Source organism: Danio rerio, chromosome 22 (assembly GCF_049306965.1).
Source record: "Danio rerio strain Tuebingen ecotype United States chromosome 22, GRCz12tu, whole genome shotgun sequence".
Classification (NCBI taxonomy): domain Eukaryota; kingdom Metazoa; phylum Chordata; class Actinopteri; order Cypriniformes; family Danionidae; genus Danio; species Danio rerio.
In genome coordinates, this window is record NC_133197.1 from 3,256,158 (window position 1) to 3,282,500 (window position 26,343).

Sequence of the window (26,343 nt, forward strand, 5' to 3'; positions counted from 1 at the left end):
TTACAGCAATAGCCGATAATTGACAGCAACAAGTCACATTTGACAACATAAAATAACAGTAAACAATGCAATAATCACTTAAAGCTTATTTAGTAACCCAACAGCCGTTGGAACAAATGAGTACAAGTATCTATTGGACCTTGCCCGTCTAGAATAAGTGTACCTTCTGCCTGATGGCAGGAGGCAAAACTTTAAATAAAGTGGGTGGTTCTCATCTGCTAAAATGGACATGACCTTCTTTACAACTCTCTCCTCATACACTTGTCCAATACTGTTAAGATTTATACCCAGGATCTTTTGAAATTGATAAACAATATTTGAAAGTCTGTTTTTACTCGTCACCCTCAAATTACCATACCAGCATATTACTGCAAAAGTTAAAAAGAGTCTCAATAAAAGAAGAACTTCCTCAAGTAGAACAGTCTTTGATTTGCCTTTTTACAGATAAAATTAGTGTTGGCCTCAAAGTTCAATTTGTCATCCAAAATGGTACCCAGATATTTATACTCACTCACTGTCTTGACAGCCGTACCGTTTATAGTAGTAGTAGTAGCATTAGAAATAGAGTTACGGCGAAAATCAATAAGCATCTCTTTAGTTTTTGAGATATTAAGTTGTAAATATGAGTCTTTGCACCATGCAACAAAGTTGTCCAACACTGGACCATGACCCTCCTCATGATCATGCAAAAGACTAACAATGACAGAATCGTCAGCGTACTTAATTACATGCCTTGATTCAAATTTACTCTGACAGTCATATGTGTAGAGTACGAACAATAGTGGTGATAGCGTGAGGTGAAACGGCAAATTCTCTCCTCCTCAAATGCTCCCAAACATATTTAGAGGTCGCAAAGATAAAATTTTGGGTGCGGTCACAATTTCGAGCCCTGCTTGATGATGTAAATACTTGCAGAGATTTATAGAACTGAAGTGTTGCATATCGATATCTACCTACAAATCATTGTTGACAACTACTGTGAGAAATCATTAACATGATGTCTTCACATAGATGAATATCCTTAATTATGAACAATAACATCATTAAAAGTAAATTGAGCAAGTTTTTTATTTGACAAGTGTGTATCAAACTGGTAGCCCTTCACATTAATCAGTACCCTAAAAGGTTGGTGACACCTGTTCTACACTTCCTGGACTGTTCTTTCACATTTGAGAGATACAAAATCACAATAACTTTTGATTTTTAATACTGACACAAGAAAATGTGATCTCAGAATTGAGAAGCTTTTGTTGTCTATATTCAAGTAAGATAAAATTATATATAAAATAATGTTCACAATCCAAATGAAAAAAAAAATCATATTAAATTCAAAATTAAACTACAAAATTAAACTCCAAATTTAAAAATATGGACTTACATGGTTCTTCGTCTTAAGGCCTCTAATATTGTGAAAAGAGCAACACAAATGAACTCGAATTGAAGTATGCAAATTACTTCGCAGAACAATGTCTGATTTGGAATCCAGTGTTCCATTTTAGATTCCGCACATTCTAAATCCCTCATTTAGAACACATGTTGATGTCTTGTGAAGAGCGCAGGTGTTTAGTGTGGTGTTGAGGCTCACCTGTCCTCCTCTCCCTCCAGCAGTTTCCTGTAGGCGTTGATCTCCATGTCCAGGGCCAGTTTGACGTCCAGCAGCTCCTGGTACTCGTTGAGCTGCTGCTGCATGCACTCCCTCATCTCTGCCATCTCGCGCTCTTTAGCGTCCAGCTGGCGGCGGTATTTGTCCCGGTCACTGGACAGCAGGCCCTCCAGCTCGCGGATGCGCTCCTCAGCGGCGGACGCCTGCAGGTGGAGGAAGAGGAAAACATGTCAGGAATGATGTCTCGTTATTCACCACAGCATTAACCACGATGGAATGAGTGGAATTTAATTCCTAGAAACTCAAATCCTGTTTTTCTTTTTTTTCTTTTCTTTTTTCAAACAAGATATATTAGAGAAACCTATATTTAGCTAAAACAATTTGAGATAAAAGTTCACTGAATATCTTATTAAAGTATTATAAAATGTAACAGTCAGATTTCTAGATAATAATAGACATGTATATTAACATGTCAGTTGATGAAAATACACAATTACAGTTTAATCTGTCAAACTCAAATGCTACTAAACACATTTCAGCAATGTAATGCAACTTAATGACACTTGGACGAGAAGCTTCCTCTGCTCTGCAGGTGTGTTTTACCTGTTTCTGCAGGGCGCTGAGCTGATAACTCAAACCCTCGATCCTCACATGAGCCTCCTGCAGCTCCTCACGCGCCGTCAGCACCGCTTTATCATTCAGGTCAGAAGACACCTTGGCATTATCCAGCTACACACAAAAACACACACGTCAGTTAGCACACAGAGCATGTTTATAGTGATTAGGCCGGTCACTATTAAGGGAAAATTCTGAGTCAAAAGCAAAAGCTTTATATGCATGTGGCTGAAAAGAAACCTGCTTTGTGATAACCTTATTTTTTGTTTGTATCAATGAAATAAAATAAATCTTGGCCGATAATAATTGCTGATTTTTATTTATTTTTTGGTAAGTGTGAGCTGCTGATACCACTTTAGATTTTTCTATAATATAAAACTAAATATTTTATAACCGATAACATACTTTCAATCTAAGCTAAACTTTTATTGCAATTTCTTATTCAAAATAATAAACAAATGACCTGAATTATTTAAAAACAAAAAAAGTTAAAATGCTATCGTTTAAAATGGTAAACGTATTCGTCATTAAAACAGACTGCAACAACACTAGCAAAACTGTAAAAGGAGATTTTAGCAAATATTTTGACGTTTTAAACCAATATTATAAAAGTTTTCAGGTCATCATCTCAGCCAGAAATTGTCCTGTCCTATCAAATCACACACCAATGAAAAGCTCAACTTATTCAGTTTTTAGACGATGTAGAAATCTCAATTTCCAAAAATTGGCCCTTATGATCACCTTAGGGTCAAACATAAGAACATTTAGTTTCTTAACATACACTGCAGACTATAATGCTTCATTTCTACTGAGTGGTGTGATACAGGTCACCTTTATCAGGCTTGTCTCTCCACCATTGGTGCACTTTTGGTGGACATGCTATGCGACAAAGTTTTAGTCAACATCATTCTCGCTCGAGGAAATGTCGATTCAATTCAATTAAATTCAATTCAATTCAGCTTTATTTGTATAGCGCTTTTACAATGTAGATTGTGTCAAAGCAGCTTCACATAAATGGTCATAGTAACTGGATCAGGGTAGTTCAGTTTTTAGTGTTTAAGTTCAGTTCAGTTTAGCTCAGTTCAGTGTGGTTTGAAGTCATTACTGAGAGTTCAAACACTGAAGAGCAAATTCATCGATGAGAAGCTTTTCAGAGATTAACGACCTGTACAGCTTTGACAAAGCATAGCTGTACAGGTCGTTCACATATCATACGAGAAGCACTTCTCACAAAACAGAAGCTTTAGACACATTATAACTTGTGTTTAAATGTTCATTTCTAACCTTTCAATGAACATGATTGGATTATAACTGCAGATCAATGATAGCTTAGTTATGTCTGCAATTATATAAAATAAATGACTATATGCAACATACATGAACACATACAGCCCCTTACAGTCTCTGATATGTTACTGATTACAGAAAAACTACACACAGCAGACATTTAGCCCTTATTTAAAAATATCCCTGTTAACTAATAGTGTTCAGCTGCACGTCTTGCTCCACCTGGTACCCTTTTGTTGTGCTGGGTTCCCTTTGGAAAGGTTACCCAAAAAGTGGTTCGCTTTTTTAGTACCTTTTGACAGTGGAGATGGGCATAAAAGCGTACCGAAACGTACAGTACAGTACCACTCAGTGGAAACGGGCCATAAATCAGCTTTTGTTCCTTAAAGTGTTTGTCTATCAGTGTTGTCATGCTGTTGCATAATCACAGAAAGTGGCATGAAATGGTTTTAAAATGACAATAATCAACACACAGTGCAGTCATTTCTATCACAATTTATCATACAACAGAAATGAGTGATCAGGACAGGTCTATTGGTGATGAGCAGCTTCATCAGTAGCCTATTAATGCCATTTTTGTTTGCATTTCACAAAATATACATGCATAATGAAGTGCAAAAAAATAAAATCATTCCTTTTAATTATTAACAAAAGTCACAATATGGAATCTGCAGTCATTTACTTGGTATTTCTGCACCGAATTATCAAAAATAAATAAATAATCTGCAGATTTATGTGAAATAATTTCTGAAATATATTAGTTAAAAATAAAATACGAAATACAAAACTATTTATTTACGATGCAAGTCTAATCAGATCAAAACGTTTTTTATAATGTATCTGTAGGGTCCACCCAGTTAGTTCAATGATGGTGTCCACTGGTGGATGAAGGTTCAATGCATGGTTTCCGCTACATTCATTCTTCCATGGCGGGGCGCCACGCCAAAATTCATCCCGCCATGGCTACATTACAGCTTCTCATTAAAAACGATTAAATTTTTTTTATAGCCGGTAAAAAAAAATAAATTAAAATAAATTAAATTTTTTACCTTTTGAGGTTACATGCTGACTGACTGACTGACAGGTGCGTGATGCGTGAGGCCAGCAAACACACAGCCATTTCACTTTACTTCAGGACGCATTAATGCTACTCTGTAGGACTATTAAAGACATTCATAAATATTCCTAGCAAATCTAATAAATGCTGGAGACATACTTGTTACATAAACGCACTAAATCGCACCCAGCAGCGTTTTTTTTGAGAGCGCACATGAAGATCTGCGTGCTCTTGAAGCGGCTTATATTTGAGGTGGCGTGAAAGAAGTTTTGTGCACAACCAAAGGAAATCAGCGCGCAAGCACAGAGATTCGCATGATCGTAGGCTATTATATAAATGTGATCCCAACTTCTAATACTGTGCTCACGACATTTGTCATTGAAATAATAACGCCACAGGTAGATCCATGTAAAAAAAATAAATAAAAAAATAAATAAATAAAAATAAAAGGCCTGCCGCCACAGCTGGAAAAAATCCTAGAGGAAACACTGCAATGCATGTTCGGTCTTTTCAGTGCACAATGTTGATTTACTTTAAACCTAAATCATATCTGACTCCAATTTTAGTATGAGGTGGTTTAGAATATTAATATATTTATCCTCGTCTTATCTGACTCCATTTATAAAATATTGATAAGATTATTTTGTTTCCTTTAACATTACTTTAGATTATGATTGAATATTCTCTTCGGTTCATTATTGTATGTTATTCTCATTCATTCGGACTCCTATAGCATCCTGAGTCTTTTACCGGCCGAGTATACAATCTCTTAATCACAAGCTTGTCAGTCTTGATCACTAAACAGTGGCGATTGACCGCTCTCCTAAAAAGGCAGAACCCTACTTACTCAGATTACGATACTTTTATGCGGCCCCCATAGAGCTGCTAACTCCTAAATCAAACAGAGCTATTTAGTCATACAATGATCATTACTATGGAATTAAGCAGACCAGTCACACTTAAACTATTAGTAACTTTGAGTAATCACTATACTATCTTATACCCTTTCGTAGTAAAACCAAGAATGCCCTCCAGGAAAGGGGTGTGTGAATAACAAAATGCATTTGCATATAGTGGTAGAGTTTCTGCCTATAGGAAAGGCACACCCTTGGCAGTGGTTCAAAAGATACCTGAAGTTATACATCTATTGTTTCGATTATGTCTATTTCTGAAGGAATGAGACCACTGTGCCAGTCGCACTGAGATATGATAATATGATATGATGAAATGATATCAAGTCACTTGGGTTGATTTAGAACATTCAGAATTTGAAATGACCATTCTGTGCGGGTTGAGAAATGTTTCTAATGTAAATGAAGGAATGGGGGGGGGGGAGCTGGTTTTTCCCACATTCTCACCTGCTGGGTTGTGGAGCGGATTGTCTCTGTTTTCGGCTCATGTTAGAACTGTCAAAGACATCTAAATATTTGTGATATCTTACGTCCTACGATATCTACTAAGACCGAAAATTTTACTTTACAAACTGTATATACTTTCAAAATAATATATATAATATAATATAAATATATAAACATTAGGCATATTAGTTAATAATAATACTGAAATTAATCTGAAAACTGAATGAATACACTTTTCACAGGTTTACATGGGTAAATAAACATTCAATGATGGGGTCTAACATTTCCTAGATTTCTGCAAACGCAGACTCCATGCGGGATTAGTTAATTGCACAATAATGTAATAAATAAATTATAAAATATATTCGATGAAATAGAAATTAATGATAGCGTTTAACATTTCAAATACCATATTTTGTCTAATATATCTCAGATATTATCATATTTGTATATAAAATTCATTATTAATGTGGACTTATTTAAATAATTTAAATTGTAGGCCATTTCTTGTCTCATACCATATTTTTATGACATGAGAGAGGTGTGTGTGTGTTTGTGTGTGTATAATTAAAGTTGTGGACAATTCATTGATTTCATTAATCATTTTTATATTTTATACACCAACTTAGTTTGGTCTAACATGTATTTGTAACAAATATTATTTTTCTAAATCATTTATTTGTATATAAAATGTACAATTATTATTGCAGATTTCTATTTATACTGCAGACATTTCCTTGTTATCATTTCGTTCCTTACTTCATTAGCAGAAGAAATATTTGTCAATTATGCTGCTGACCTTGGCCTTGAAGGTGTGCTGGAGCTCCTCCTTGTAGATCTGCACCTGCTCCTCGTGTTGTTTGCGCAGATCCTGCAGCGCCTGCGACAGCTTGAACTCATAGTCCTGCTGCATGCCGGAGTCCACCTCAACCATACGCTTCTCATGACGCCGCCGCGTCTCGCGCACCTCCTGCACAAACACACATGGATCATCTCACATGCATCATGTATCTTTTATTCGATTAACTCTTGTATTGTTCAAACGGACTACCCTTTGGTTATGTTGGGGCCTGTTTTTACCCCATTATGATAACAGTTTTTAGATTGAAAATCCATGACAGCATCATGCATTCGTGATTGTTGTTGGTTCTCTATTGGAAAGAGGTAAAGCTTTTCATTTCTACTGTTGATCATCAGTTGGCATTAACCCTTTAGATAGGTCTGTGCAAAAGAGTTTCTGTCTTTTATATAGAGTTCAGTGGAGTAAAACTGTTAATTATAGTGAGTGTGTGTGCAAAAATACACTTAGCAGAGCTGAGCTGCTTATTTTGAGTTTCTTAGACATATCAAGATAAATGCACAAAGGTCTCACACACTATACTCAATATAGATGGCAGATCAACAGTAAAAAATATATATATTTTACCTCTTCCTAACAGGAAAAACCAACAATCAAGAATGCATGAATAAATGCCGTCATGGCTTTGCAATCAATTAATATCTTTATAATGGAAGTCAATGGGACAAAACAGTCACCAACATATCCACTGGGTAATAAATAAAAACCATTTAATAAATAATTACTAAAAAAAACATTTCATCAGACAAACAAACATTAAAAGTACACTATTTAAATATTAATGTAGGATAAACTAATTCAAGTCAGCTCATTTCATAAAACAAAAACATTTACTGATCATACTTGTAATACTTTAGCAGTTGTTTGCTATTACTTGAAGCACTTTGGGATTCTGTATGAATATAACGTGCATTAAAAATAAAATGTATTCTCATAATTAATAAAAGATTTTAATAATTCTAACAAGTCTAAAATCCTTGTATAATTAATTGAAAAACTTTTTCTGTTGTTATTAGTACACAAATGTAGCTACAGAAGAGTCCAGCTTTAAATAGGAAAATTGATCAAAGCTCTGGTCATTGTTGAGTAAGATGCTAATGGTCTAATCCGATTCAATGAACTATGCTATGCTAAGCTAAATGTGCTCCCTCCAGACACTGAGGATCAGCTAAATGATTCATTAATGCTACAACTCAGTTTACCTCTAGTGTAGCTGTAAATCCAAACCATTCCCTTTAGCGAGTGTCACCTGCTAAACGAATGTCAGGGCACTCTGTACTTGCTTCAAATGTAGACTTTATAAAGACTAACTGAGATTAAAAACGGCTCATGCTGCATCCTAGTTTAGATCATGATTAAAATTTGTTGTTTGCGTGGTTGCAGGCGTGGAGTAGTCACGTCTGCGATTCATTTTTTTTCCTTCAATCCTCTAATCCTCCACCACTATTTATTTATTTCTTAGTGCTCGACTGTGAACATGTTTTAAGCGTAAAAAGACTAAAAATGGCATCGAAGTCCAGCAAATGTGGGAAAAAAGACCCTCCTAAAGACGATGGAACTGCAGCGCCCGCGGAGTTTAACATGGCGGCCCAAACCAGCCTTCTGGAAGAACATGTAGGCCGAGTTTAAAGCAGCCTTGATATCTTTGGAAACGAGACTGGACTCAGTTACAGTTCAGAACAGCCTGCTCTGAGCTAACCGAGAGCTATGCTAAGCTAAAAGCTAAAACGTCAGACTATGAGGGTCGAAGTCGGCGCAATAACATCAGAATTATCGAAGTGCCAGAATCCGTCGAGGGCCCTCTACCATCTGTGTTTTTCCACGCAGTTCCTGGTGGATGTTATGAGCGAGCGAACCCTACCGTCTCCCCCGGAGAGCGACAGAGCGCACCGCACTCTTGTAGCTAAACCGCAGCAAGGAGGAAAACCAAGAGCTGTGATAGTTTGCTTTCACCGCTATCAGATTAAGGAGGCCGTGATGCAAAAGGCTCGGAAACGAAGGGCTCTCTACAATATCAGGACAAGCCGACTGCTATCTACGATGACTACAGCCCTGAGGTTGTGGAGCAACGCGCACAATACCGTGGAGTTATGGCAGAACTGTACAATCAGGGTTTCAAACCATCCCTCTTCCCGGCAAGACAGAATTACGACTTTAAGATCTCACTGTAATGCCTCGTAGAGAACATTAATGTTATATGCCTTTAAATATATTTACCTGCTGGCATTTTATAAGGTGGATAGGTTATGCCACTGTTTTGATAATATACAATGCCATGTTCTTTACGGCGGACTTTTTGAAATACAGGGCTGAGTTTATATAAGGTAAGGAGAGGTAAGGAAGAGTGTGAATTGCATTGAGTTTTTTGAACGTCGTTTCATGTTAATAACAACGTTTCTAGGGGGTTGGGCTGATCTAGTGGGAGGGTTGGAGTTCATTACGGGATGGTGCCATGATCATGATGTTTTTATATGTAGCTTTTTCTATACGGAGTGTTCATATGTGGGTCTTCAGTTTTCATTTATTTTTTATTTTCCTTTTTTTCTTCTTTTCATCTACAGCCTTCTATTTTTTGTAATTATGGGTAGGGAGTTGAGATTAATGAGCTGGTACGTCAAGGGCCTAAATACCATAGTGATGAGAAATAAAATTCTTGTAGATCTTCGACAGCACAAAGCAGAGATTGCTTTTTTTCAGGAGACTAATTTGCATATTAGAGATCATTCTTGCCATAACCAGAAGTGGAATGGGCAGTTTTTTCATTCACCATTTCAAGCTAAGGCGAGAGGTGTGGCAATTTTGATTGACAAGAACGTGCCGTTCACCCCAAACAACATCACTGCAGATAAAAACGGACGTTACATTATTGTTACAGGCACTTTATGTAAAAAGAATTTAATTCTAGCAAACTTTTATGCCCCAAATTGTTGAAATAATTTTTTTTTTTAAACATGCCCTTTCACTCCTTCCAGATCTTAGTTCACATTCTCTTATTCTTGAGAGTGATTTCAATTGCTGTTTGGAGGCATTCTTAGACCGCTCTTCTTCTAAATTATGCTCCAAGAAGATCTTCTAAATACTTGAACAGTTTTTCTTCTGATAATGGTCTCTCCAATATTTGGCGTTTTCTAAATCCGCCAAGTTTTTTACTGTGCAAACCAAAGTATTATCATTTCAGATCATGCCCCCCTTATTCTTGATTTAAAGTTTTCAAACCTTCCCTTGCTAAAGGCCCGTGCACACCGAGATGTTTTTTGCTCGCGTTTTCCATCAACGTTTAACGCCTCGTAACTATTTAAAGGGCACCAATCTGATTGTGCACACCAACACGCAAAACGGCAGACGCAAAAGCGTCATTTAAAAAATAAAACGCCTCATGCTCTTTTTTTTATTTGACGCTGCGTCAAAACCTTCTCTACCAATCAGATCGGCACTGCATGAAGCTGCTGAAGTTACCGTAAACAGCACTTAGAGGAGCTCAAGCGCAAAACTATCAATGCGAGCGCACATTGAAGAAGATGCCCAGAGGCGATATGAACATGGAGCTGATTATTGCTCTTGTAAACAACAATAATTTCTTCATCGCTAGTGCTGCTACTTGAACCATCCATCCATTTCACAAAGAAATGTGCAGCAATAGCCTAATTGAAGAAAATTTACTGTGCAATTCAACTTCAATCATTAAAAAAGTAAATAAGGAAACTGAATTGTGAAATAAGTGACCGTTTACATCCCTAGCTAGTTGTGCGTCTGACCTCATCAAACATGCTTTTCCTAAACTCCAGCTCCTCCGTCAGGCTCTGGCAGCGGTTCTCCAGGTCCACCCTCATCAGAGTCTCCACCTCCAGCTGCTTCTTCGCCACTCCATGAGCATCTTCAGCCTGTAAACAGACACGTATAGGTGAAAGCGTCAAACACGTACATCATGCTCGGGCTGCTCCCCTCTGAATGAACACACATCAGGGTTCTAACATATTTTCCAAAGTCAAATTAAAGCACTTTCCAAGTGCATTTTCAACCTTTTCCAGCACTTTACAGGTGTGCAAAATAGCACATCTACATAAACATGCTTCACCACATTATATCAGATGCTATAAGTTCAAGTATTCTGTAGTATAGTATATAGTGTTGAGCTTGGTACTGATGTTCACCGACTGCAAACACAGATAGACACACTGGAGCGTTTCAGAGTCGCGTCACTTTTAACAACACTAATAGTATACATTGGAAACTTTGATCAGTACCCAGAATGTAATTACTGTCATTATCATCTCAAATGGGCCATCTTCCCACTTAAATGTATATTCATTTTAAATTTCATGCATTGTTCAATTATGAAGCTGTAATTGCTATGCATCGTGTGTGTATATACACATGTATGTGTGAATTTACATAAGTATTAAAGATAAGCTGGTATTTACATAATATATGGTGTATATTCATGTAGAAATACACAAACATAAATATACATATATTATGTACAGTATTTATAATAAATTTATGTATAATTAGATATGATCGATAAATATTTAAATATATACAAAGATTTTATACAATAGTCACTGTAAAATTATGAGTCAAGAAAACTTTAAGTTGCTTTAACTTATTTGTATTAATTAATCAGGTTTCAACTATTTGTTTTTTAATCATGCAAAGTTTAACTTAACACTTTAAGTCCCTTTGATCCAAGTTGTCATGACTAGAAAGTTTATTTGATTCAACTAAACCATTATTAAACAGCTTTATTATTATTCACTTTACAGCGCATGCATATTATATACACAAATATATTTTGTAAATACGAACTTTCTTTATATTAGGCTACCAGCACATGTGCAGACTCTTGAGTTTACATTAAGCAGCAATAATCATATATTTAAATCCTATTGTGTAGTAATTGCATCATTAGTGTATTATTATATGTCTGGCAGCCCAAAATTGGAACAATCTGATATTCAAATTTTATTTTCTTGAGATGCAAATATTGCGATACGAATACGGTTTCACCAGATGGTTTGAATAGCTCCGTTTAGAGTCTAAAAACTGCGGAGTCTAATAGTACAGAAATTAAATAATGCAAAAAAATTTAGTTTTCCTCAATTTTGTCTTTTCCAGTCCAAATAAATTCTTAAATCAAGTATAAATATTTTGTTTTTACTTTCAAAAGTAACAGATTAAAATTAAGTTAAACTTAAAACAAGTGAAATAATCTTGTTTCTCAGTTTGAAATTTAGATTTTTGGACTAGCAAAATTCTCAAACCTAATACGGACTCAACACTACATATCCTGCGATGTGACTACTGCAAATGCACACATTGTGATTCCCATGCTGAAACTATATACTGTGCTGCCGTATTAGGGACAAACAATTCTGAAAGTGGTTTCGGGCGCTGTATCCTAAATCTACACACATTTCAAACCTTGAAAACACTAGATTACATTTAAGCATTGTGCTGGCTTTCCAACAGACTGACCTTGGCGAGTTGAGCCTTGAGATCAGCCAGTTCAGCGCTCAGAGAGGCGTTCTCGCTCAGCGCCGTGTTCAGCGCAGCTTCGTTCTTATTATACTGCGCTTCCAGATCCTTAATGCGCACCAGAGCCGCAGCCAGATCGCCATCCTTCTTCTTATAGCTGCAAAACACACACACACACACACACACACAAACAAACACACCTTCAGGAGCAGCCCTCAGTAAACACAACACACTCTTGTGATTGATTTGACTTGGTTTACAATTTAAAGTAAACTATTGCAGGTAGAGCTGCACGATTCTGGCTAAAATGAGAATCTCGATTTTTTTGCTTAAAATAAAGACCACGATTTTCTCACGATTCTGTGGATGTAAAATAAAGGTATGGTAAAAACAAACATATGGCAAAACACCAATAATAATATGTGTAGGTCTACTGGTTTCTATAAATAATTCTATTCTACTTATAATAATTCTGATGTTGAATTATTATGTTTGAGATATATGCTTGCAATCTGTCATATTAGACAATTTTATTCACTGGTAAAATCAGACATTTGCCATTATCAGATTATATTCAACAATATATAGGCTAAAGTAGTTATACTGACATTGTAAACTTTATTTTCATGCACAATTGTGGGTTCGCTATGAAAGAAAAATATCAAATGCTTGCCGTAATCATAACTCTAAAATGCGATAAGATCATTTAAATGAGGTGCACACTTTCGGTTTCATTTTGACTGCTAAGTGCTTGTTCATACTTCGCGCGCGGCTCCCAAACGATCACTCTGCGCCACAAACTAAATATTATTTACAACTGTCCATGTCCACAGTGTCCATGTCACTGAGCAACGTGTGTGAAACAATGAACAGACTCGTGCAGCCACCTTCTCTCCTGAACTTGAAAATATGATTGGCAGAGTCGTAGAAATGCTGGATTAAGATCGTTTAGGGGGACGACTCGAGATCGTGATCTTTTTTCGATTAATTGTGCAGCTCTAATTGCAGGTTTTCAGATGTAAATTTGAGAAAACGCGGGATGGTCTTTAATTAATACCAAAAACAAAAGTTTTTCACAGACCCCAAAATCTACAACAGATGCCTCCTTTAACAACATTACTAAAAAAAAAAGTGAAAATAATGTCAAAGTTTCAAAAAGTCCTGAAAATATACTACAGTAATTTATAGTAAATACTATAGTGTTTTAACCATACTGACACTGACACCTGCAATAGAGATAGAGATGTTGCACAATCAGTTAAAATATTGCTAGAATTGTATTTTTATGCATGGCCGATCACCAAAAATGATTGAGGTCATGTCCATATGTTGTGTCGATATAGGGATTATTGTGATAGGCCTAAGTCCTACAATGGATGTCAATGGCTGCTTTTATTTATGAGTATATTCTAATGTTTAGGTGCACTGTCCCTTTAAGATTTTCAGTTGTGCTAAAAAAAACTACTATAGAGGTCAATGGCTGCTTTTTTCCAAAATTCTTCAGATTATCTTAACAAAAACTGAGCGTGATAAAATTTTTAGGTGCACTGTCCCTTTAAGATTGTTTAGTTGTGCTAAAAAAACAAACTATCTTATTTAAATATAAAAATTTAGTATATTTTAAAAATTTTAGGTGCACTGCCCCTTTAAGATCCTCAGATGTGCTAAAAACTACCATGGAGGTGCGTGGGTACTTTTCCATAACATTCTTAAAAATATCCTATTCAACATAAACAGTCAATTAATTTTTAGATGCACTGTTTCTTAAAATAAAAACTACCATGTATGTCAATGGTTGCTTTTTCCCCAACATTATTCATACAGAATATCAACAAAAACAGCACATTTTATTGTTTAGGTGTACTGTCCCTTTAAGACTCTCAGTCGTGATCAAAACAAACAACTATGGATGTCAAATGGCTGCTTTTATTCCCTCAACATTCTTCAAACTATCTCATTTAACATAAAATCAGAGTACACTTTAATTTTTAGGTGTACTGTCTCTTTAAGACTCTCAGATGTGCTCAAAACTCAAATAAAAATCCCCTTGAGCGCAGAGGCGTGTGCCAACCTCAGGTTTGTATGATGATGTGGTTTACACAGTCGCCCACAGTCAGAGCGCTTAGCAACAGACTTCCTGTTTGTGTGTTGATTAGCAACGAGATGTGATGCAAACTGCAACAAGTTAAACCTGAGCAGGATTTCGCTACGACCGCTTTATCCGCGGCAGCAGCAGATGGGGTGGGATTTAAAGTCAGGTTAAGTAAGCCCGACTTAAGTGGAAAGACCACCAGTGACTTAAAGCCTTATGGGTAATTAAAAGACTGGGATAATAAAGCCAACAGGCGATTTCTGAGTCACATGACTGGCTAAAATGATGTATTATTGTGCGATGCTCACTTGCGCGTGACCTCCTCAAGCTCAGAGTTGACTTTTCCCAGCTCGATCTGAAGTTTAGCGCGCTCGCGAGCCGTTTCGTCCAGCACACGGCGAGCATCGGCCAGTTCAGCCTCATATAGAGACTTGATCCCAGACACCTTAAACACACACAAACACACACACAGACAGACAGATTAGCATGATGACAAACATGACAGATCCTGGAGAAACTGCAGCAAACTGAAGATCATGCAGTAGGGCTGAACATTATATCAATATCTCAATGCAGCGCTCGCAAAACTGCTAGCCTGGTGTCCAGGGGCTATAATGTTTTCCAGTCGGCTAACAAAAATTGATCTACTCTGCCCATTGGACTATCTTAATAGGAGGAAAAATATAGGCCATTTCAATGCTTTAACAATATATAAATCAAATGTGGTTATTGTCAAAAAAGCCTATAGTGAATGCCATTATATATTTTTTTATTTAAGTAAACACTTTTGTTTTTATTCAGTAAATATCCTTTCTATTTAAGCCATTTGAATTTATTTCGGGCTACCAAAATCTGAAGCGTGCCTGCCCGAAAGGCTACTAGCGATTTGTAAATTTTGCAAAGCCTAAATTTTGCAGATCTATCCAAAAGTCACATCGCAGGATTTGATTATTTATTAAAAGATGAAAGTATGAAGATATTATTGTATGCAATTATTTATACAATAACCATGTCATTTACATTTTGATAGTTCAATTTCTATAGTTCAATACTTTTAGACTCCCAAGAAAACCGTAAAGCACCATTTACTGAACTTTTATCATTTTTAAACATGTTTGTAATTTATAATATTTATCATGCAGATGCACAGCATTGCAAAATCCATAATCCCTGCAATTGAATGAATGAAATCCTTCTAACTAAAGCTATATTTAATTCATCTTGTGCAATTATATTCGTATCGCTATTTAAAATCGCAGCAAAACTAAATATGTCAATGTCAGTTTTACCAAATATCGTGCATAGGCATGGGCCGGTATGAGATTCTGACGGTATGATAACCTTGAATAACAAATATCACAGTATTGGGATTTCTGCTTTCAAATAAGTTATTGTCAAATGTCTGGGTAAAAAAACAGCAACTTTTACCTCAAATACCCAATAATATTACATATTATATTGCACATATTTTATTTTAACAAACATTAAAAATATTTTGGAACAGAAGCTTTTGATGTAGAGGTTCCTTTTCTGATCGAGATACTGTTGCCCTAAAAAAACTCAATAAAATAGTTGTGAAAAACATGTAAAAAAGTATATAATAATAATAATAATATAAAAAAAAACGTACATATATCTTAGGAATGGTATAACAGAGAACTTTGGTGGTTTTAAAACCCTTGACTTTTCCAAACTGCGGTAAACCTTGTAACCGGTTATCATCCCATGCCTTGTCATTTTACGTTTGATTGTTTAATTTCTTAATAAACCATAATGCGCTATTTATTTATTTTTTATTGTATTTGTGCATGTTTATGTGCTTGTAATTTCTTATATTGCATGTAGATGCACTGCAAAGAAAAATCATCAATCATCCCCAGTCAATGTAATTGATGAAATCTTTCCAAATGGAGCTGTATTTAATTCATCTGGTGAAATTTTATTCATTTCACAATATCTAATCATAGCAAAACAAAAATATGGCAACGTCTGATTTTTCCAATAAGGTGCAGCCCTATCATGATGCGTTCAGGATGCTAACACTATGCAGCGGTTATATCAGAAACATAAAAAAAAAAAAAAAAAAAAAAAAAAGTCAAATAAATAGATTTAGTTTCATTAGTCTATATCTCTGTCCTGGAGGGCCGGTGTCCCTGCAGGGTTTAGCTCCAACTTGCCTCAACACACCTGCCTGGATGTTTCAAGTATACCTAGTAAGACCTTGATTAGCTTGTTCAGGTGTGTTTGATTAGGGTTGGAGCTAAAATCTGCAGGACACCGGCCCTGCAGGAACAAGTTTGGTGACCAGTGGTCTATAGAATTAGTTTAATATGAAGAGCAGACATCTCATTCTGGCGTCTGCATTAGTAAGCTTACTTTATCTGGACAGAAAATTTAAACGTCAAACTGTGGATTAAATAGTTATGTTGTTATTCATTGTAACATGTAATTTTGTCAAAATTAAACAACATGCTTATTAAAATAAAACTATGATTACAAAAGGGTAAAACCTAGTAGTTTGAAAGATATTAGTTCAATTTAAAACTTGAAAAATCACAATTAATTCATATTTTGTGGATAAACTGATTTTAGCGTTTTTTTTAAATCCTGCTTCTGAATCCTGAACAATTTTTTTTTTTTTTTTTTTAATTTGTGATTATTACAATGTAAACAGCTTATATTTTTGCCATGTATAAAAAAAACATTTACTTGATCTTCATAAGAGTGCAAAAAAAAAAAAAGTCACACTGTCCTCATTGACCTCAAACCAATATTACACCCCTATTTTATTCAAGCAAGAGGCTTCGCATTGTTATTCAATGTTAAATTTAAATGATTTCATAATGTTGCGCCAATTTCGTATACATTTGGCGCTCATTTGTTTTTACAGCTTTGGCATGTAGTGCATGCATTCAATTTGGCTTGGAGATGTGCAGGGTAAACTTATTAAATTATGCGATTAATTAATGCACCATTAGTATATCAGTTAGTTTTGTATGTATATAATGAGAAACATGCATGTTTAAAAAAATATTTTAAAAAATATATAATATTACTGTTATTTTTTACTCAAAAACAATATATAATAGAAAAATAAATTTAATTGGAAACATAAAAACTAAACACTCTAAATGAACAGTAAAATACGTTCAATAAATTTGGACAGGTGCTAGCTTAGTATTTTCGACTTATAAGAAAAACAACGCATGCTAATATCCATGTTTGGTTTTCAGTTAAAAATAAGTGGTAAAAGTTGAGCACAATTTTAAGCTGCATTAAAACTATTTTGTTAGAACTATTAAAGGTGCTTTTGCAGATCTTAACTGCATTTAACTTTCCTCTGGTGCACTTTTGATCAATGAGGGCTGCAGTTTGACAAAGACTATTATTTTCAACATCATTCATCATCTTTTTGCAGAGCACGTCAATATTCTGACAGGATCATGCATGCAACAAATAAAACTGAAACTGTCCTGTTGTAGAAACTGCACTTGTGATCAATGAGGCCTGGTCAGCGTTCAAAACAAAGACAGCAGATGGTGGAGACTCGCATTTGAAAAGCGCTTCTGGCCACTCCCAAAACTTGAAGGAAAACGCCCAAACTAACTACACAAACTCTACACTCCGAGCTCAACGCTGGACAAAGTTTACACACGCATTTATACACACAGAAAAACGCACAGCTGAGAAAATGTGAAAAAACCTAGCAGATAAACGCAACAAATCCAGCAAATGAAAAACACATGGGCGACTTTTCACAGGACACTCCCTGAAGGCATTTCCGACTTCTTGTGCACTATAATTTGTATGCGTGTTAATGTGGTTTATTTTGATGTATTATTACTTTTAATTGGTATTTTTATTCAATTATTTAAACTACTACATATTCTTCTTAATGTAAACTTTATAAACGTTTTGGCAATACATTTGTCATGCAAATAAAGCATTTATTGAATTGCTATTACATTGAAAAAGTTTCTACTACTACAAATAGAATTTAAAACATTACAGACAATCGCATTTTAACAATCACATTAATGATTTCTAGTGTGTTTTGGGACATATTCCTTTAGGAGTTGCTAGTTTTAACATGCCACCACTAAAAGCCTTATGAAAACAGTATTGACTTAAGTTCTTGCCCTGTTTTCAAAAGTATGGCCCACGTGATCTATAGCTTTATTTCAAAACCAATTTGCATCGTATGAACATTAAAACCATTAAACGGCCATCCGGAATGGTTTCCCCAGTATGACATGCATTATAGCAGTGAATTTATAAACGTATGCAAAAAATTGTTTTCAGGGCACATGTTAGAATGAGCGAAAACTTCCTCGCGCGATTTTTCAAATGTTTCTTAAAACACTTAATTAATGAAAACAGTTAATGTAAAAAGGAAATTTTCCCGCTCAAAACCGCAGGTTTGAAGCAAAACAAACATTTTAAAAAGTAACGTATAAAAAAGATGGGTGACGTTTACAAACGATTTTTTGCGGCAAGAATTCAAAACGTTTGTTTTAAAAACATCGAAACACTTTCAATTCACCAATTTAGTTTACATAGAAATTTGTTTTTAATCCCCCGTTTTAAGGCGCAGATTTTAGGTAAATACGAGTTTATAAAAGCAAGACGGGTGACCACAAGAAAAAGCAAACAACCCCCCCCCCCCCCCCTCCTCAATGTTTCATAAACATTAAATAATGCTACATTGACTAGCATAGTTTACCTTAAAACGCGATTCCCCGCGTAACAACGAGGATTTGATGCATAAACGAGTTTATAAAAGGCTAAAGGAGTAACATTCACAAAAGTGAACACTTTTTATTCAATAATTCAACCTTTAGACTTAATTAACGTTACAATGACCAACATAGTTTAGCTTAAAACGCGATTCCCTTCTCAAAGTGGTGGATTTAACCCAAAACCGAGTTTGTAAAGCAAAAGGCGGGCGGCGTTCGTGGATTTATGGATCAATAAAAACGCACACAAAGGAGCGGAACGCACCTCTCTGGTCGTGACTTCCTCCTTCTCGGACACTTTAAACTGCAGCCGGTCGTTCTCGAGCTCCAGCGCGCGCACGCGGTCGATGTACACGGCCAGGCGGTCGTTGAGCGCCCGCAGCTCCTCTTTCTCTTGCAGGCGGGAGATCCGCGCGGGGCTCAGCGGCGTCTGGGCGGCCGACGCGCGGCTCGGGGTTGCGGTCGCCATAATTATGATCGCTTCAGACCCTCTTCTTCACCTCAGAGAAAAATACACACGCTCCTTCGCGTCCCACTGAGCAGCGGCCTCCGAGTCGCACTTGCAGCGGCTTTCCGGCGGCGCGTTAGGAAGTTTGCGTGGTTTTGTGGAGTTTTCTCAATGAAAGCGTGTGTTTGTAGTCCGACTGCTGGTTGGCTGCCTTTGAAACGGAGGTGTGAAAAGAAAATGGCCGACGCTAACGTAAAACCGCGCCAAAAGTCGCCCGAAGTGCTCACTGGGGGTTGTAGTCCAAAATGCTGTTAAACTACATGGGAGCTCGATATTATCTTTTCTTTTTGTTTAATCAATTTGAAGGTTCATATTTATCAAATAAACTTTTTATAACTTTTATATATATATATATATATATATATATATATATATATATATATATATATATATATATATATATATATATATATTCTTTTCCATTATTATTTCTTTCTCCTTTTTCCCGTTTGATTAAGTAAAACATGGTATTACGATACGTTCTGTCTTATATTGGTGTGTTACCTCACGCTTATGTTTGTCTAAATGAAATAAAAAAGGTTTTGGAGGAGACTTTACATTAATTTAATAAAATCATTGAATCAATTGAATCAGTGAGAGTCTGCATTTGTATAATTTTGAAGTGCTTCAGATTGTGTTAATTTCTTTCTGTTGTGTTTTAATTGTTCTTTGTTTTATTTAGACACGAATTGATATATAACGCTGACAAAATATGCTGCAAAATATACTAATGAAACATAACAACAACAACAATAATAATACATTATAATTATGCTGTGCTTCTCACGCTTAAGCATAATACAGGAAAAAGGGGAGTAAATATCAACAATTAAAATACCACAATATTTTATAAACTTAAAATGAAAAAACGATCAAAAAATATATATTTTTACATTTTCTTAAAACTACTTGAGGTGAGGTCTTCTAACAGGCACACACACACACACACACACACATGTATTTATAGATTTGTTTACTCATTTGTTTATATTTGCTTATTTATTTATTGTTTAATTTATGCAGGAGTTTATGCATTTATTCACTCATTTGTTTATATATTTGCGTATTTATTTATGTATTGTTTTATTTCTGCAGGAATTTATGCATTTATTTATATATTTGCACATTTATTTATTTATTTATGACATTAGGCATTTATTTACTCATTTATTTGTATATTCGAATATTTATTTAATTATTGTTTTTGCAGGTTTCATCCTACATATCAAATGTGTTCAAAACCTACATTGGTTTAACAAAAACCTTTAAAAAGTGTTTAATCAAAAATATATTCACTGGTTTGTTCAATCCACGTTACAGAAAACTGCAGTGGGGAACAGTCAAGGTACTATACTCATCTATTACATGTGTGTATTTTAATAATTTGGTTAGCCACAATTATTAAGCAAAACAAAATAACAAAAAAATCAGAAACAGAAATTTCCTATTTAAAAAATAGCCACATTCCTATTTTTGCATGAGGAATTTAAAATGAAAACAAAATAAAATTTTGACACATTCATGAGTTTGATACATCAAAAAGTTATTTATTTTAAATTTTTTGTAATGTAAAAAACACATTTTGAACAGATTGTTTACTTTCAAACAGCCGTAATGAACCGTTAAAGATCTTTTAATCAGTAGATGGCGCCATTAATATTCCCCGCGAACTGCTGTCTTTTCCGTCGCGTGTGAAAGTTCAGCTTCCGCCTGACAGCGGTCCTTCCGGTTTGGACGCCATTAGCAAAGAGCAGGTATGAATCTCCGGAGAATCACAAGCGTTAAAATCACTTTAATATCTTACACATCGAGTGTAAAATCACGACAGAAGTGCTTGTTTTTGAAAATATGAAGTTTAAAAAACGATTTCCGCCCATTATTGTGAAGGTTTATCACGATGTTCGTCTATTTTTAAGGCAGTCGCTTCGAGTAGACGCGAAAAAGCGCTCAGATGGCTTTCTCAAACGCTGCCGTTACAAATTTAACAAAACGATGACGAATTAACAATTCAGACGTGTATACGACGTTGCATTTACATTTCTTGCTTGTTTTATATTGGTATTTAACCTTTTTGAGCGCGTGTATGTAATCTTAACCAGCGACGGCATGCGAATAACCATATTAACATGTATTTCAAGCGTGTTTGTACATATGTATGAACAAGACATCCTTTTTTAAAATTGTTTATTAAATATTAACTATGTCTGAGCTCTTATGTGACGCGTTAATGTCGAGAATGAAGTATATGTGCTTTATAACCTAACTGGTGTAAGAATAGTTAACGTTATTCAGGCATAATTACACCTACAAAGTCAGAATATTACATCTATTAAATATTCGTACATTGCAGTGAGTTTATATAAAGCACACATTTCTATAGAAAATATAATTATTATTTATCATTATAATGCTGTTTCACACATGCTTATTGCACAATTATATATAGCACATTATATTTAAACATATATCTAACCAAACTATTTTTATTTTATTTACACGTAACACTTATAAAACATTTATATTTAAGCACACATGCAGTTTAGGATATGTTTGTGTAGTTTATTTTGTTTGTACTGTACATGTATTCAAGAATGTTATCTATAATTTATATCTAATACTTCAGCCCAGCTATGTTCTCTCACTGTGTTAAATTAGCAGTTTACCTCCTATAAATCACTTATCCATCACCACACGGGCCTTTTAGGACAGATTTATTCTGCATGTTTATTCAAGAATAATTACACTCAAACAGTAGAATATGCTATTATTTTTTAACTCTACATAATATATACAGTACATAAGCTCTTATTCAGCACACAAATGTCTTAATACTTTAGCACAGCTATGTTCTCTTACTGTTTTAATATCACAGTTTACCGCCTATAAAACACTTATCCATGGCCACACATGCGTTTTAAGACAGTTTATTCAAGAATGTTTACACTTAAACAGTATAATCTGCCTTTTTTACTAAATTGTGCTTATATATAGATATATAGATGAGCAATTCCAGCATTATGGATGTGACATTTGCAGTAAACTCAACATAAATTTGCATAGAACGTATATGTTAGCATTATATTGAAACTTTTGTTTATATTTTCCAGAACAACTGACCACAGAGTTATGGGAGCAGAAAAATATCAATTTATTAACATGTTTTGTACTTTATATGAGGAAAATAAACGGGCGTTATGGATGTGACAAAAAAAGTCTGCGGGTTTACAGTACACAACATACTTTGTTGAAAATCTGTGAATTAAACTGCACAACCCAAAAGACGCAATGCTAATCAAATGGATAAGAGTTGGCTCTCTATAAAACAAACGTGATTAATTTAATATTTTCACATTCATGAGGAAAAAGTTATGGATGTGACAGATGTAAAATTGCCGCTTGTGTGACTTTGGTAAATCTAATAGAATAGTTTGAAAACATTGACAGATGCATTTTTGCTTATTTCTAAAGTACTGGAAAATACTTGTTTACACAAAAAAAAAAAACAGAAACCTGTTCCGTATTTTAGTGAAAACGTAGGGTTTTTTTTTCCATGGCACATTGACATTTGCACGGTCATATTCATATATTATTATTACCGTTATGAGCCCTTATAAAGCACCCAGATGTCTAATATTTAACCCCAGCGATGTTCTCTCACTGTGTATTTAATGTAAGGATTAATTGATGATGAGTTAGAAAATGATGTGCAGCTAAGGTGAAGTGTAGGAGTGTTTATTTTCTGATAATTCAACCACTCAGAGTGCATTATTCCACTTCTACTCTTATACTTGAGGCTAAAACTCGCAATTCAGATGTTGTATTTAAGACATTTGTGAGGTTTTTGTCTTAACTTTTTTGTTTGTGTTGGACTGGTTTCTTGCACATCTCCAAAGCCTTCTGTTGTGTTTTAATGTGATTTTTGACGTTAATACTGAAATCCTGAGAGGTTGTGCATTTAAAATATTGAGATTTCTCTTGTTTTCTTGTGATCACGACCTAATTTTCTTGGGATCTCAGCATAATATCACAACTTAATATTTCTGTTTTTATTCTATTATTATTTTTATTATTACTTATGATTAATATTTAGACTTTTCCTGGTCATATATTTTATTATATAGACCTATAATTGCTCACTTTTTATATTTAGAGAAAAAAAAAATGGTTACCCTCAATATTTTTCTGCCTATTCAGCATTAGAGGATGTCCGTGATTACAAGCAGTAAATGCACAGTATTATTCGGATTAGATTAGCAGGGACTCGTTTTTCTTAATTATTTTTAAGTAATTGAAAATAACATTTTTGCTTTAATTTATTCTATTAATTTTTATTTTTTTAATTGCTTAATGAAAAGTCCTGCCAAATTTAATGCGGAATACTAGGCACTTACTGCTTTGAATCTAGGACCTGCTCTTATGCCAAAATATTGTTAACAATTGTTAAAATAATGTGAAAACAACTTTTGATATGTCGAAAACGAGAAATACACAGGGCCTCTAAGGATTTCATAGTTGTGAAATAACTGAAAGTGTAGTGATATGTAGCTTTAATGTGCTCAACCTGCCGGAACTACTTCAGCTGTGCGTTTATCTGATAATAACTGCACACCTTACAATGCTCATCGGCCAATCAGAATCAAGCATTTAGCAGTCTGTATTGAGAATGACTATTGAATTGTTTTGTGTTTCCGCAGAGATGGTTGTCAGATATCCTATGGCGGTTGGCCTTAATAAAGGCCATAAGGTGACCAAGAATGTGTCCAAGCCCAAACACAGTCGCAGGAGAGGGGTGAGTGCTTATTTCACACACTTGATGTTTAAAACAGGGTTCCCTTGGGTTGCATAGTTTTTTGAAATTTTGCTTATTTTTGGAATGTTGCTTATTTTTTGTGATATCATGTAATTTCTTGGAATGTTGCAAATTTTTTGTCATTTCGCATAATTTTTATAATGTTGCGTAATTTTTTGGAATGTTGCGTAATTTTTTGTCGTTTCACGTAATTTTTGGAATGTCACATAATTTTTGGAAAGTTGTGTAATGTTTTAAATTGTTTTTGGAATGTCGCTAATTTTAAAAAATGTTTTTAAAATGTTATTTATTGGAATATCACAATTCTTAAAATGTCGCTTATCTTTTGGAATATCACAATTTTTGGAATGTCACTTTGAATGTTGCGTCATTTTTGGAATGAGAATTTTAAAAAGTATTCTAGACATTCAAATAATGTCAGGGTAATGTGTTGATTTATTTGTGCACTAATCTAATTAGCATCTTTGAATGGAAACAAAGCTACTAAAAGTCGTTGGGTTGAGTGGCAATCTTGTTAAAATCCTATAAACGTTAAATATTCAATAGATTTTTTGTAGTAGTAGTAGTTTTGTTGTTGTTTTTCCCCATCATGCATTGCTGGTGTGGATGTATAACATGTTTGTTGTTTTTCAGCGTCTGACCAAACACGCTAAGTTTGCGCGTGACTTGATTCGTGAAGTGTGTGGTTTCGCACCCTACGAGAGACGCGCCATGGAGTTGCTGAAAGTGTCCAAGGATAAACGTGCTCTCAAGTTCATCAAGAAAAGGGTACGATATTCAATTTCATTAGTGTTCCACTAGTGCAGCGTTTCCCAAGCCTGTTCCTGGAGGAACACCAACAGTATATATTTTGGATGTCTCCCTTATCTGACTCGTTAACTTCAGGGTTTGGAGTCTCTTCTAATTATCTGATGGGTTGATTTAGGCTTGTTTGAGTAGGGAGAGGTTGAAACTGTAGTGTTGATAGGCCTTCAGGAACGGTTGTAAAACACTGCACTAGTGCATTGGCGTTTTGCACTTGCTCCCTTTTTGTTTTTCATATTTTGCTTTTTTTTTTTTGTCCGTATTTTTGTTTGTCACTCTTAATTATAAACAGAAATCTTTAGGAACTTCATGATTCGAAAACGGTTCTTAAGCTACTTTTTCCCCTATTTCCTCAGCCATGCAAATGCATCTTTCCAACTTTACATTTCAACCAGAATTAGAGTTTCTATGCTCATTCTTTGTGATAGGAATCCTATTAATGTTATATTTTTAACTTGTGTACACCGTCAAGATTTAATTTGAATCAGATTCTAATCTGAACTTCAGGGAATTGATTCAACATCACTAGAGAGAAGATTGCACTTAATATTTAGCACCATATTCATGACAGTACAATGAGCATGAAAAAGACGATGTGTAAGAGCTCATTTTTGTCTAGACATTGTTAAAAAGACCAAGATGTCCAGAAAATAAATAGCATTTTTTTTACTAAATTAATAAATTTTACTTCAAGAAATGCAGTTTATGAAAATGACACCAGGGTTGTGCTACAACTAATTAAAATACAATAAAATAATAAAATAATCGTTACTGAAAAGATTTTGTTCTAAATAAATACCTTATAAATAAACTTGCTGAATGTAATAATAAATAACGAAACTAAAAACACAGTAACACTAAAAAAATTGGCCTTAAACCTGTTTATTACATTTTGAATAAATAATAAATAAATAAATTTAATTTTTTGATTGTATAACTATTATAGTTGTACTTCCTATTCTACCTATTTTTGTTGAATTTTGTGGTAAAATGGCATGTTATGCAGCACAAATGCAACATTTGTATAATTTTTGCATCTTTTTTAATGGTTCGCTGTTTTAAACGTAACGCGAGAAAGTTTACATTAAAAAAAACTTTACATTTTCTCCTATCTACATCTAAAATGAGTTTTGCACATT

General features: G+C 34.7%; 2 protein-coding genes across 3 annotated transcripts in view; one reads left to right on the forward strand and one right to left on the reverse strand.

The window, feature by feature from the left end:
- lmnb2 (lamin B2) overlaps positions 1-19,758 on the reverse strand; it is a 31,223-nt gene extending 11,465 nt beyond the window's left edge. Inside the window, 7 exon segments of the mRNA NM_131002.2 lie at positions 1,586-1,806; positions 2,207-2,332; positions 6,720-6,890; positions 10,535-10,660; positions 12,255-12,411; positions 14,655-14,791; positions 19,348-19,758. Of these exon segments, the coding sequence (NP_571077.2) occupies positions 1,586-1,806; positions 2,207-2,332; positions 6,720-6,890; positions 10,535-10,660; positions 12,255-12,411; positions 14,655-14,791; positions 19,348-19,551 (1,142 nt within the window). The 5' untranslated portion in view covers positions 19,552-19,758.
- Positions 19,759-21,311: 1,553 nt separating this feature from the next.
- The window catches only part of rpl36 (ribosomal protein L36), a 5,275-nt gene continuing 243 nt past the window's right edge, over positions 21,312-26,343 (forward strand). Inside the window, 3 exon segments of one of the 2 annotated variants that reach the window (NM_212952.2) lie at positions 21,312-21,344; positions 24,285-24,379; positions 25,034-25,168. In NM_212952.2, the coding sequence (NP_998117.1) occupies positions 24,287-24,379; positions 25,034-25,168 (228 nt within the window). In that variant the 5' untranslated portion in view covers positions 21,312-21,344; positions 24,285-24,286. 2 annotated transcript variants of the gene reach the window in all.